The 15,137-nt window shown below is 43.7% G+C and overlaps 1 protein-coding gene and 1 long non-coding RNA gene across 3 annotated transcripts in view; one reads left to right on the forward strand and one right to left on the reverse strand.

The window, feature by feature from the left end:
- LOC122945286 overlaps nucleotides 1-10,747 on the forward strand; it is a 110,999-nt gene extending 100,252 nt beyond the window's left edge. The window contains exon 3 of the long non-coding RNA XR_006391110.1: nucleotides 10,090-10,747. This is a non-coding gene — a long non-coding RNA (uncharacterized LOC122945286). The remainder of the gene's footprint in view (nucleotides 1-10,089) is intronic.
- Nucleotides 1-15,137, reverse strand: part of STAT1 (signal transducer and activator of transcription 1) — a 1,065,817-nt gene that overhangs the window by 735,688 nt on the left and 314,992 nt on the right. For both annotated transcript variants that reach the window (XM_044304320.1, XM_044304319.1), the window contains exon 7: nucleotides 3,391-3,494. In XM_044304320.1, the coding sequence (XP_044160255.1) occupies nucleotides 3,391-3,494 (104 nt within the window). The remainder of the gene's footprint in view (nucleotides 1-3,390; nucleotides 3,495-15,137) is intronic.

Below are 15,137 nucleotides of genomic sequence, written 5' to 3' on the forward strand. Positions count from 1 at the left end.
GCACAGAGATACCGTGACAAGATCCTGAGGCCCATTGTGGTGCCATTCATCCACAACCATCACTTCCTGTTGCAGCATGATAATGCACAGTCCCATATTGCAAGGATCTGTACACAATACCTGGAAGCTGAAAAACATCCCAGTTCTTGCATGGCCAGCATACTCACCGGACATGTCACCCATTAGGCATGTTTGGGATGCTCTGGATCGGCGTATACGACAGCGTGTTCCAGTTCCTGCCAATATTCTGCAACTTTGCACAGCTATTGAAGAAGAGTGGACCAACATTCCACAGGCCACAATCAACAACCTGATCAACTCTATGCGACGGAGATGTGTTGCACTGCGTGAGGCAAATGATGGCCACACCAGATACTGACTGGTTTTCTGACTCCCCCGTGTAAGGCAAAACTGTGCACATTTCAGGGTGGCATTTTATTGTGGGCAGTCCAAGGCATACCTGTGCAATATTCATGCTGTCTAATCAGCACCTTCATATGACACACCTGTGAGGTGGGATGGATTATCTTGGCAAAGGAGAAATGCTCACTAACACAGATTTAGACTTATTTGTGAACAATATTTGAGAGTAATGGGTCTTTTGTGTATGTAGAAAATGTTTCATATCTTTGAGTTCAGCTCATGCAAAATGGGAGCAAAACCGAAAGTGTTTTTTTTTTTAAATTGTATATAGTACAAGCAGTCAAATCCGAAACATTATTGTTGTCGATATATAGCCACACCTTCGTTAAAACCCCACCTCCAGCCCACATTCCCCCTATTGTCTCGGAAGCCACGGAACAATTATGTATTTCCCTCAACAGGGCTTTCGGTAGTGCTTTTAAATCACACAGTCATCCCCTGAATTCAATGATAGATAGCAAATCTGTCATAATTCTTGATCATTCTTATTAGATGTTTCCACTTTTTAATATCAGGTTGTTTATTAGAGCCCCAATATCTAACAATTATTACTCTGGCTAATAGCAATGTTTTCAGACAGGAAGTATCTTCTCTCCCACAAATGTCAAGAGGGGAAGGGAAGGTGCCCAGTACAGCAGAAGCAATACCGCTTAAAAGTTTTGAAGGGGTCCTACTATCTATTTAATCAAAAACCTTACTCCAGAAAGACTGGATAATAGGACAAGACCAAATCATATGCAAAAAATCTGCTTGATCACTTTTACACTTCGGGCACCTGTGAGACGATTTTTTTATATATATTAGAGAGCATGATAGTATAAACTATGTATAATGTTAAACTGAATTAACGTATGGTAGGTGGATAAAGAAGCATGTTTAATATTCTTGTATATAATCTCCCAATTAGGCTACATGCACACGAACGCATTTTGTTTCCGTGTCCGTTCCTTTTTTTTTTTTTTTTTTTTGCAGATATGCAAATCAACGTGAGATGAGTCCTGCTCCTGCCCCTGACTTATCTCAGGGACAGGACTCATCTCAGGTTAATTTGCATATGTATCAAATCTTTTTTTTTTTTCCCCCACAATAAAAGCACACAGAGCTATGGGGACTGGGTATTGCAGATGTGCTAACGGCCATCTTGCAACCCATGTCCTTAGCTCTATACCCAAAATACAGGTGACAGGTTCCCTTTAAATTGTGAACCAACTTTTTTCCCCACATAATTCCTCCACCCTTTTTATGTTCCCAGAGGAAACTATATGCGAGAACCGAGTGATACCCAGCTTTTCCCAAAACCTAACATCTTCAATCAACATAAATTCCCTAAGATTAATATTCTGCCATAAAGTAGCAAAATTTAGAGTGTGTGTGATCCCTAATATTAGTTTGACTTTCTTCCAGACCAAATGGATTACTCTGCTGCTGCTTTCCCTTATTATCCCAACAAAGTTTGGCTCGGTTTCGTCAAGTGAACAGCAAAACGCTGCAGGCAGCGTTTTGGTGTCGGCCTCCAGAGCGGAATGGAGACTAATCGGAGGCAAACTGATGAATTCTGAGCGGATCCTTTTCCATTCAGAATACATTAGGGCAAAACTGATCCGTTTTGAACCGCTTGTGAGAGCCCACGACGGATCTCACAAACAGAAAGGCAAAATGCAAGTGTGAAAGTAGCCTTACCATTAAAAAAGAGTGGTGGGGCTTGTGTCTATAACCAACAAAGCCGCTATTTTGTCTCATCCCAACTCTTATCTCCCTCTTGACTTCCTTCTCAGTCTTACTGGTTGTATGGGGCAGAAATAATTTTTATCATGGTCCTGACAATGCTTATTACAACACCACAGAATACATAAATCTACTGTATATAGTTGTTTCCTGCCTACAGGAATGCCACACCTGTGGCAATGATTAGAGGGGAATTCTTATGCTTACTATATCTGTAAAGAATAAATCAAGGCAACTAGACTTAATGTAATTTTCTTGAAAACGTTTCACTCGTTCTTCCAACAAGCTTTCTCAATTCTGACTGACTCTACAAGATCTGAGGGAGATCTGTGGGTGGCGCTGTTATGGAGAGGGGGAACTGTGGATGGCGCTGTTATGGAGAGGGGGATCTGTGGGTGGCGCTGTTATGGAGAGGGGGAACTGTGGATGGCGCTGTTATGGAGAGGAGGATCTGTGGGTGGCTCTGTTATGGAGAGGGGGAACTGTGGATGGCGCTGTTATGGAGAGGGGGATATGTGCACTGTTATGGGCATAACAGTGCACAGATCCCTTTCCTCATAACAGTGCACAGATCCCCCTTCCTATAGCAGTGCCATACACAGACCCCCCCCCCTCCTCCCCATAGCAGTGCTATACACAGACCCCCCTCCCCATAGCAGTGCTATACACAGACCCCCCTCCCCATAGCAGTGCCATAGACAGATCCTCCCCCCTCCCCATAACAGCCCCGGCCCCAACGCTTATAAGTCTGACTAATCACTGCATCTTTATTTTACCTTTTTACAATGACGCTCCTGTAACAGCCAGGCAGAGCGGACGGCGGCGTAACGTCACTCACTCACGTGACGCACCTGCTCCGCCCACTTCATGAATGAAGGAGGCGGAGCAGGCGTGTCACGTGAGTGAGTGACGTTACGCCGCCGTCCGCTCTGCCTGGCTGTTACAGGAGCGTCATTGTAAAAAGGTAAAATAAAGATGCAGCGACCGCCCGCCCGCATAGCAACGAATCGGCGATTATTCGATAACTGGATTCGTCGACAACGAATCCAGTTATCGAATATAATCGATTACATCGATTAATCGTTGCAGCCCTAGACACAACTGAAAAAAGTTAGGGGAGGGGGGTGTTGAACTACTATGGTTAGATGCACGCAACTGTATCCCTGCAGAGCAAAAATGAACAACCTACATTATTTTTTTATTTTTATTTTTTACATAAAACAAGTATTAGTATAAACATACCTTCCTTTTAATACCTATGGCAATGTACATGTTTCGTAACACCAGTTTTTCCTGCTTCAGTTCATTTTGTGCAAGATGTTCACTTTGAGCATTATGTTCATTTTCTAAAAAGTAAAAACAATGAAGGCTGATAAATAAATAAATGTTTTGGAATAGGAAAATAGATAGTAAGCACTGTTGTGGTCCAGCATAGTTCACAGAGAAATTAGCATTTACACTTACAGGGTTTCTTTCTTTTACAAACAAAGGGGGTCATTTATTAAGACCGTCATTTTTTTATTTTATTTTTTTCATCGTTTAGCATGTTTTATTAACAGATCAGTTTCAAATGATAGAGAAAAAAAAGCTTTGCCACACCCTCCAATGGAAATTTGGTATGAAATAATAAGAATGTGTCCAGGCGTGACAGGACATCTCTACAGCAAATCCTGATGGATTCTGCTGTACATTTTTACAGCAGGGGCCAAAATCTGCTGTAAATATCTGCAAATGTCTGCAACATAATAGGCATGCTATGGGTTTCAAAGGTTATGTCCACCCAGGGTGGAAATTCTGTTCTGCAAAATTCACATGCTACATACAGATTTTTTGCATTGCAAAGGAATAGGAGCTCATGCACACAACCATAGCCTGTTCTGCGGTCCGCAAATTGCTGTACCCACAAAACGCAGATACCGGCCGTGTGCATTCTGCATTTTAGGTGACAGAACGTCCTGGCCTCTATAGAACAGTTCTATCCCCGTCCGTAAAACGGACAAGGATAGGACATGTTCTAGCTTTTTGTGGGTGCCACAGAACGGACATAGGTGTGCTGTCCGCATCCTTTGCGGCCCCATTGAAGTGAATGGGTAAAAAAATGGGAAAAAAAAATATAAGGCCTCATTCACACAGTCAGTGCCGGGGAAGTGATCTCCATCAGCGATTGTGAGCCAAGACCAGGTGTGCTTCAAAGACCCAGAACAAGTGTCCAAGTCTTTCCATTATACATTATGGCCCCATGCACACGACCGTTCAGTTTTTTTGCGGTCCGCAAACCGCGGATCCACAAAAAACGGAAGCCGCCTGTGTGCAATCCGCAATTTGCAGAATGGGCGGCCCATTGTAGAAATGCCTATTCTTGTCCGCAAAACGGACAAAACGTTATTTTTTTTTTTTTTTGCAGGGCTACGGAACGGAGCAACAGACGCGGACAGCACACGGAGCGCTGTCCACATCTTTTGTGGCCCCATTGTGGCAAAAATGGCGGCTCGGATGCGGACCCAAACAACGGCCGTGTGAATGAGGCCCATCTCTGTGTAGGCTACGCATCCTAAGACCGTCATTTTTGATGCCAGTCTTAACAACCCCTATATCTGGTGGTGGATCCGCTGAAGATATGCCGGCCTCTACATAACTTCGGAGCATCCAGCACCAGTCTAAATGTAAGCCAGCTTCCCAGCTGGCTTACATTCAGACCATTTTCTACGCCTAAAACAAGCCTTTCGGCCTGTCCCCTTCCCCGCCCACTTCTTTGGAGGGGAAAAGTCACAGATTGCAGCGCAAGAAATACGCATAATATAGGTGTATTTATAGATAATAAATAACCCCCTGTTGTGGAAAAATTATTGTTCGCCGTATGGTCGCCATCTATCCTATGGAGAGGCGTAGATTAGTTTGCCTCGTACAAAAACCTTCACACGATGGTCTGGTTGTCGCGACCTGTAGCCGATTTGTGCCCGGCCAGGTATTACTGCAGGATACCAGTGTCATGGCGCCGACTGAGGCAGGAGGGATGGGGACCGTTGAACAAAGGTTTCTTCATCCGCGAGGATTAGCGCGGCAACGAAAAGGGCGCAAAAAAGTGTGCAAATGCGCGAACTTCATTCACATCTTAGCCAGCCAATCAATTCATACCATAGTCTCCCCATTGGTCATGATTGTAAGACTGCCTTCCAGCCAATCACCTGTCTCCCCATTGGTCATGATTGTAAGACCGCCTTCCATCTTCTGGTATAAATAAACATTGCCTAGCTGTTGGAAGCAGGCACATTATTGGATCCTACTTGAGAACGTCTCTGACGTTATTTTGGAGAAATTTCGCACACATCGACGCACACTACACCAAGGAGTTCCCGATTGTACTTCTGGCGGTCGTTTTCGGTTGTGAGAACGAGACAAATGAGCACACGGCGATATCAGTTGGCGAGCACAGTTAGGGAGACGCAGCTTAATTTTCAAAAAGCAAAAAAAGGTCGGCATAAGGTAAAAAAATCCTTTTCCTTACTCTGATTTTTGAGAAAGTTTTGCTCTTTGTGAATTGAAATCTGTGTACTCCAATCTGCTGATATCAGGAATAAATCTACTGAAAGAACCTTTTGATGAAGGTGGTTGATGTTTTTCCAATAATAGCTGCCCAGATACTTGTTGTTGCATATTTGCATAACTGCTGTGGGGGTTTCTCAACTGTAAAGGGCTGTTCAGTGCCCTGATGGGACAAAGGATCTCTGGTGAGAGATCGAACAGAGGGCTTTGTGTGTAAGGTCGGGTGGTTAAAGTTTAACACCACAGCAGGCAGATATTGCCATCAGTATCTAAACAGGGGGTTTGTTATGTCTGTGATTAGTTTAGTTGTGCCCAAACTGTTATATTGTTAAAAACTGTTCCGGAACATATTTTTATCTTGCTTTCTCTCTCTCTCGCTCTTTCCCTCTCTCTTCTCTGGAGATTTGGTTGGGAGACCTTTCTTTAGTTACTGGGAGTCTCGTGATATTGTGTGGGAACTACTGTCTGCATTCAAGGGTTGCTGCTGAGCGAGAGGTTTTTAATCAGAAACTGCAAAAAGGGCTTTGTGTGCTGTTCAGCTTGACTATATAGACTCATATCGGCAAAGGAAAGTGAGTTGATGAGCTTTTTTTTTTTAAGGAGAAAAGGTGTTCTATATCACCCGGGCATACCAATAGCTATGTGAGTAACCCCTTTCCCCACATGAGTACTGTTTGTTTCCTGTGCGCCTCTTGTCCCCACAGAGGTACTGTGTGTTCTCTGTGATGACCCCCTTTTCAAACAGCTGGTACTGTGTGTTCTCTGTTGATCCTTCCCCCACGGGAGTACTTGTGTGTTTCCTATGCGCCCCAAGTCCCCACAGAAGGTACTGTGTGTTCTCTGTCTGTACCCGTCCCCACAGAAGGTACTGTGTGTTCTCTCTGCGCCCCTTTTTCCACAAGAGTACTGTGAGTTTACTGTGCGCACATTCCACTCTAGGTCAATTAGAAGCCCTATCCTGTGGTCAGGTCACTTTCAGAGCCCAAACCTAGGCTGGCATATCTCATTAGGAGACTCTGAGGGCCGCTGTGCGTCGGCGATAGCCCTTTTCCTCACGCTGCTACTCCTTTTCCCGAGGTCTAACTAGGGTGAAAGGGGTCCGTGTATCAGTGCCAGAAATCCTAGGGCAACTCGGAGGCAAACGAAGGGGAGTAGCAGCCGTCCAGGTGTGTTTCGCAGGACACTGTAGGTGGGCACACCTACTTTTAGAAGGCTCGAGAAATGGTGTAGGGAAATCTAGGGAACAGAAGGGTACCACTTCTGAGTATAGGACAGTCAAGCAGTACAAGAAATCCATCTATGGAGAAGGAGTTGTTAAGCCCCTCAATGATTGGCACCAAGGGACTGTAGGTTCAGAGTGGACAATCCCCAAAGACGGGACCTTTGCAGTCTGGAATTTTTTAAAATACAAATAAAATATGATATAATCAAATCAATTATAATAAATGTCCACAAAATTCTTGAATGGGAGGATTCCCTGTATCCACAACACAGTGCTGTATGTATATATCTGCACCTTTGTCGATTGCTGTGCAGTGGTTGAACTTTTAGTGTCCAATGATATATAGACCCATGGAGATTGATGTTAAAAACTCTTAATTACTGCACACTAGTCCAGTGCTTTTATTAACTGCAGATAGTGCAGTACAATTCTGTCCCGCTATACTCCCGCTCGTATGCTATTCCACTCCACAATAGCGTTTGGCAGAGTATGCGTAATAGGATTGCTTCTATTGATTTTTCTCCTGCCCCTCACAAAGTTTTACAGGTAAAGCCTTCTTACCTTCCTGTTGGTTTGTGTCCCATAAGCCTCTATGAGGACATGTAAGTTTGAGGGCGATGCAGGGTGAAGGCGAGCGGCGCAAGGCACTGCCGGCGTCTCGCTCCTACTTCCGATAATCCTCTTACCCAAAATCTAGCGGGATTTGAGGCGTGATCTGTGTCCGGTCAGTGAAGAGCCGAGGATATACAGCAAACAACTCTGCGTCCTATTTGTCCAAAAGTTCTTCTATTTGAATATTGTTTGCATGGCCATGCATGAAGGTGTGGAGGTGCTTCTCTCACAGGTGTGCAGCCCAGACGCGTTTTGGGAACTCTGCTTCCCTTCGTCAGTGGTACAGCATCACCTGTCTGCCTCCGCCTTTTATATCCCTGTTGAGCACCAAATCATGGAATACTGGATTCGCTTCAGAAGAAAAATCACATGCGTTTTTCCTATGCGTTTTTTTCATGCGCTTTTTTATATACATGCGTTTTTTTCTGTATATATTTATTATTGCATTCTATATATTTCGTATGAACAGAATTCTTATTAAAGATTGCCTGTAAGAGTTATACCTATTTTTCTCGATCTCCAATATAAGATAATAGCATCTATTCTGCGGACACATTCATTTAGTATTACTCTTGATCAATGGGCTATCCATAAGCTCTACTTTATTAAATATTAAATACATAATCCATAAAATTATAAAAGTTAAAATGGTTAAAACGAATGAGAAAGAATACAAAATTACAATATATACAAAATGGAGTCAGGTATATTGAGAGATACACGAATTTTGAGGTCCGAATTATATCGAACTTGATATAATTTTGTATTCTTTCTCATTAGTTTTAACCATTTTACCTTTTATAATTTTATGGATTATTTATTTAATTTGACCGAGATATTTATCTCACCCAGCATGGGTATATGTAATATGACACCCCAAAACACATTCCCCAACTTCTCCTGAGGAAGGCGATACCACATGTGTGACACTTTTTTGCAGCCTAGGTGGGTAAAGGGGCCCACATTCCAAAGAGCACCTTTAGGATTTCACAGGCCATTTTTTACAGATTTTGATTTCAAACTACTTTGCACGCATTTGGGCCCCTAAAATGCCAGGGCAGTATAACTACCCCACAAGTGACCCCATTTTGGAAAGAAGACACCCCAAGGTATTTCATGATGGGCATAGTGAGTTCATGGAAGTTTTTATATTTTGTCACAAGTTAGTGGAATATGAGACTTTGTAAGGAAAATTTTACAATTTTCCGCTAATTTGTGAAAGTGAAAAATGTAATTTTGTTAAATTTCGATTGATAACTAAAAAATAAAAAATGTCAGCAGCAATGAAATACCACCAAATGAAAGCTCTATTAGTAAGAAAAAAAGGAGGTTAAATTAATTTAGGTGGTAAGTTGTATGACCGAGCAATAAACAGTAAAAGTAGTGTAGTGCAGATTTGTAAAAAGTGGTCTGGTCATTAAGGGTGTTTAAGCTAGGGGGGCTGAGGTGGTTAAGCGGCTGAACAAATTTTCTACCATAGTGGATGAGATGTTCAACGAGACAGTCGAAGCCATGAGAGAAGTCTCCTCCGAACAGCAACAGTTAAAAACTCTTCTCCTCCAGGAGAAGATGGCTCTCAACTATCTTTTAGCTGAAAAGGGGGGTTTCTGTAAATTCATCAGGGAGGATTGCTGCATCTACTGTAGGTGGAAGATACTGGTGACAAGGTTCAGGCCCATCTAGATAGAGTTGAAGGGACACTGACAGGCCCAATTAGCATATTTAGTTATATATATGGCAGTACAGGTCTTATAAAGTCTATTAAAATCATCTAAGTGTCCCCCCTGTCCACCTTATAAATAGGGAAATATAAAGTTTTATAACCTGCTTGTCCGGTCACCAATCTGCCCAAGGGGCGGCGTTTCATCTAAAAATGCGCCCAGCCAGCCGCTTTAACTGCCGTTCTGAAGCCCCGTCCAGCTCATCAATATTCACTTCGCTGGGCGGCGGCTACAACTCTCCACGGTCACGATCGCGCCTGCGTACACACCCTGCCTGTGTCCCCAAGGCCGCTGCAGCCTCTGCCTCATGCGCATGCGCCAGGCACTGTTCATAGCAGCGCTTCAGAGCGCTGCTCACTCACATCTCAAAAAGGGTTAAATGATAGGTGCCCATGCGCAGGATCGTGACCGTGGAGAGAGTTGTAGCAGCGAAGTGAATATTGATGAGCTGGGCGGGGCTTCAGAACGGCAGTTGGGAGCGGCTGGCTGGGTGCATTTTCAGATGAAACGCCGCCCCTCGGGCAGATTGGTGACCGGACAAGCAGGTTATAAAACTTTATATTTCCCTATTTATAAGGTGGACAGGGGGGACACTTAGATTATTTTAATAGACTTTATAAGACCTGTACTGCCATATATATAACTAAATATGCTAATTGTGCCTGTCAGTGTCCCTTTAAGGTGTTACAAGGGCAAGTATGTGTGATTGCAGATGAAGGTTGGAACGCCTTTAAAAGTCTGGGGGGCTTCGGTGATATGTTGTTTTCTATATGATTGTGGCTTAAGGAAATAGGAGTCTATGTCCTGTTAGTGCTGTGCTTTCTATTTGTTTTCTATGTGGAGGTGAGAATGACCTACTGATTCATGAATCGAGTCGCGAGGAGCCATTCAGAGGACCACGTTATGATCGCAGAGAACCATCGCCCGGAGCAACCGGATTCTTACTCCAGGAGGACCTACCCAAGAAGAACCACCACATTTTAAGGAACCGTCATGGATAATCACCCTTCCTTTTGAAGACATTTCTTTATTAGAGACACTTTAGAGACTTTTCTCTGTCACCACCCTTGCCGGACATCGCGGTCAAGCAACCGAAGAGGCCCAAGAATGCTAGGCCAGGTTCTTCTTGTTAGTTCAACTGTAGTGTAGCATGTTGCCCTTTACATGTTTATTCCCTTTAGAGGTCTGGTTTGAGTTATTGTAGTGTTAGGGAGCCGCTGAAATGACAACATATGGTGAAAAGGCGGGGGAACTGTTGTGGAAAAAGTGTTCGCCATCTATCCTATGGAGATGCACAGATTCGTTCGCATTGTGCAGAAACTTTTGTATGATGGTCTGGTCGTCCCTGTAGCCGATTTGTGCCCGGTCTGGTATTAATGCAGGAAACCAGTGTCATGGCGCCAGCTGAGGCGGGAGGGATGGGGAACGTCAAACAAAGGTTTCTTCATCCGCTCATGTAAGACCGCCTTCCATCTTCTGGTATAAATAAACCATGCCTAGCTGTTGGAAGCAGGCACATTATTGGATCCTACTTGAGAACGTCTCTGTGGCGTAATTTTGGAGGAATTGTGCACACATCGACGCACACTACACCAAGGATTTCCTGATTGTACTTAAGGCGGTCATTTTTGGTTGTGAGAACGAGACAAAGCAGCAAACGGCAATATCACCCCAAAGTATATAGCAGAAGTCTAAAATCTTTTGTAGGTTGCAAGCCACTTTCAAATGCAACAGGTGGTGTTTGGCAATTATATATCTTAAAGGAGTTGTCCGGTTCCAGTGACTTTGGGTTAATAGTCTGATTTCCATTAACAACCAACATATAGGGTGGTTGTACCTTTCTTTCTTGAGAGGTACCCATTCCTCAGGATGGAATTTCAGACCCGAAGTGTGCTTTTTTTTTTTTTTTTTTTTTTTTCTTATAGCTGGTAACGTAGCAGGCTCCTTACTGGTCTGCTAAGCCTTGTCTACCGCTTAGCAAAGAGCCTGGTGATGTCACCGGCACAGAGGTCCATTTTAGAGGCATGAACTGGCAGCACTAGGGAATGCCAGTGACGTCACCAGAGAGCATCTATATATATATATATATATATATATATATATATATAAATAAATAAATAAGCAGGGAGGCTTTGTGCCTGTAGGCATTGACAAGGACAGTTTTAGGGGCATTACTAAAAAGGGGAGGAATGGCAGGAGGCAGAATACTGATGAGAGGGAGTGATAGGGGATGAGACGTTAATCTGCAGAATGGCACTGCCTTGTGGGACCCATAAGGCAGTGTGGCAGGAAGCAACATTGAGGGAGAGCTGCGATGTAAACAATAACTACTGCAGTGTCAGGGACCGGTAGGAGCACTGGAGAAGGGAAAAAAAGACCTAGAAACCTTCAGGGGGACCTTACGTGTAAAGGTCATTACTAAAACGATTATGATCCCGGACAATCCCCTTAATGATTTCCCTACCAAGGGCATACATTTGTTTTATACATTATTGCCACACTTGAATATCATAGAAACCAACTTTTAAAAAGGCTAGGAGGGACATTATCAGCTGTGTGTGTGCCATTCTCTTACTCAGACAAGCTGGTGAGATTAGGTCACCCCACAATTTGTTAGCCATTTTTTAAATAATACAACACGGAGCGCATATGGTTTTTGGAAGTTAAATTTTGCAGGAATGGTTTTTCAAGAGATCCTGAAGTATTCCTACAGTGGAAATACCCAAAAAGTGACTCCATTTTGGAAATTATGCCCTCAAGGATTTTTTCAAGGGTTGCAGTGAGCAATTTGAGCGAACAGGCACTTTATAGAATCTACAAACACTTGGCTGTGAGAATAAAAAAATAAAATAAAAAATACCTACCTTTAGGCCCAAAGTTGTCATTTTCACAAAGGTTAACAGAAGAAAATGAACCTCACAAACTGCTGTATGGACTAAGAAGGGGATAAATGGATTTAGGAGGCCAGATTTCACTGAAATGGTTTTCCTGTGCCATGTCGTATTTGAAGAGCTCCTTGGGTACCCCTACAGTAGAATTTCGCAAACTATACCCCTCAAGGAATTTCAAAATGGTTTTAGTGAGCATTCTGACCCCACAGGTATTTTCCAGAAATTAATATACAGTGGTTGGTGAAAACTGAATATGTAAGCTGTGTCGAATAGAAGGTGTAATAAGGTGGTTTAATTACCATAAAGGATAAAATTAATAATGCAAGAATGTCTGGTACAGTATGCTTTGAAGGGGTTTCCAGGCAGATTTCACAGTGTATGGTCTCCTCTAGTATCCCCCTTTTAGAACACACTCAGCATCTTTTTGGGTCCCTCCCTTCCTTGCTGTTTGGGGGACTTTAACAGGGAAAGGTTGCAATAGTACAATACAGGCACTGTAGAAGTACTGGGGCCCTCCCCTTTCTGATTTTGAAAAATTATGGACTTAATAATCACTAAACTGAAGGAATGTTCTTGTCTGGCTTGAAGATCTAAATAACACGTAATCATTATACAGTGCCATCTGCACAATTTGCAAGGCCAGCATGTTCATGCTGGAGTCTAGGATGCAGACTAACTTGGGGATAGTGGGGGGACTGAGCCTAGCAGCAGACCAGGATGCACGCACCCGTGTGAGCTCTGCAGAGGATCGCTGGTGAGCAGGCATTTTAGCGACTTTCTAAAGCCCCAACATGGGTAAAATCACTAGAGATAAGGCGAAGGAGACCCCTGGGACCGGCAAATCGCTACCAGGGCAAGGAGATTTAGACCGCTTTGTGAGAAAAGCGGGCCCCCAGAGCATGAAGCATAATGAGAAAATGGCGCCGAGAGCAGAGACGCCGGAGGCTTCCGATTCTGATGACGGGAAGGCAGTGAAGCGGCAACAGTTTAATCCTGTAAAAGAGGATTTAACTGTCTCTAGAGCCTTCATGAGACAACTGTTAGCGGAGGTACTGGATCCCATGGTCCTGGAACTAAAGGAGCTTAAACAAGACCTCAAGCAACAAAGTGACCGGGTGGAAGTGCTGGAAACAGCACAATCGTCCATTGTCGATTTCAACACTGCGTTCTCCCACAATATGGATCACGCGCAGGCCCATCTAAACTCTCTGTATAGCCAGATTGAGGATCAAGATAATCGGGGTAGGCGAAATAACTTGAGGCTTAGAGGATTCCCGGAGTCCATACAAGCTGACGACATCATGCCCACACTGACAGAATTTTTCAAGAATTTAATACAAGAGGGAGAAAGCATGGACTTTACACTGGAGAGAGCGCACAGAGACCTGCGACCACCGCCAGGCCCGACTGAGCACCCAAGATACATTGTGTGTAAATTGTAAAGATTCCAAGCGAAAGAGAGTGTACTTTAAGCAGCCAGATCAAAGCCGCATGTTTCTTTCGCAGGCTCTAATATCCTGATATATCAGGGCCTTTCACCGCTGACCGTAAGAAAGAGGAAAGCGCTCAAACCCTTATTGGACATTATGAGGGAACGCAAAATAATCTACCGCTAGCTATATCCCTTCGGTTTGTGAATAAACTTCCCAGACAGGATGATTACGATTAGATCACCTGCAGACCTCAGAAGCTGGACAAAGCGAACCTGCAGATCGAGGACTGGAACCCGGTCCAAGAACTTACCCAGTTTCCAGCTTTACCATTGATTACCCCCTGGACACCGGTGGGGGGTAATCATTACGATTGATAGCATCTTAATGTAAAATAGAGCTAACAAAAACATTAACAAAGCTCCTTTAAGGGATAACTAGTGGTCCTCACGAATAGTTGTGAGAATCGTGGGCGTAGGCTGTTACCTAGAGAATCTAGAGGGGTGAGCAGATAGCTGATGCAACACAGGGCCTACAAAGAGTTAAATGATAAGAATCTACCCAGTGTGAGGGGTAGAGATAAAGTAAGGCACATATCAGATTAAATCTTGGGCATATGCAATATATACTCAGTCCTTATCATGTGTGGGACTGCGAGAATGCTGTTTCTCCAGTCTTCTCCTCTGACGCTGGGGTCGCCCCTGGGGTATCATTTTACATATACCCATGCTGGGTGAGATAAATATCTCGGCAAACGACAACTTTTCCCATTTTTTTATACAAAGTTGGCATTTGACCAAGATATTTATCTCACCCAGCATGGGTATATGTAAAATGACACCCCAAAACACATTCCCCAACTTCTCCTGAGTACGGCGATACCACATGTGTGACACTTTTTTGCAGCCTAGATGTGCGACGGTGCCTGAATTCCCTTTAGGAGGGCATTTTTAGACATTTGGATCCCAGACTTCTTCTCACGCTTTAGGGCCTCTAAAAAGCCAGGGCAGTTTAAATACCCCACATGTGACCCCATTTTGAAAGAAGACACCCCAAGATATTCAATGAGGGACATGGCGAGTTCATCGAAATTTAATTTTTTTGGGCACAAGTTAGCGGTAATTGATTTTAATTTTTTCTCACAAAGTCTCACTTTTCGCTAACTTGGGACAAAAATTTCAATCTTTCATGGACTCAATATGCCCCTCATCGAATACCTTGGGGTGTCTTCTTTCCAAAATGGTGTCATTTGTGGGGTGTTTGTACTGCCCTGGCATTTGAGGGTCTCCGCAATCATTACATGTATGGCCAGCATTAGGAGTTTCTGCTATTCTCCTTATATTGAGCATACAGGTAATGAGATATATTTTTTTTTCCGTTCAGCCTCTGGGCTGAAAGAAAAAATGAACGCCACAGATTTCTTCATTCACATCGATCAATGTGGATGAAAAAATCTCTGCCAAAAAGAAAATAAAAGGAGGGGAAAGGCGTCTGCCAGGACATAGGAGCTCCGCCCAACATCCATACCCACTTAGCTCATATGCCCTGGCAAACCCGATTTCTCCATTCA

Source organism: Bufo gargarizans, chromosome 8 (assembly GCF_014858855.1).
Source record: "Bufo gargarizans isolate SCDJY-AF-19 chromosome 8, ASM1485885v1, whole genome shotgun sequence".
Taxonomy (NCBI): Eukaryota; Metazoa; Chordata; class Amphibia; order Anura; family Bufonidae; genus Bufo; species Bufo gargarizans.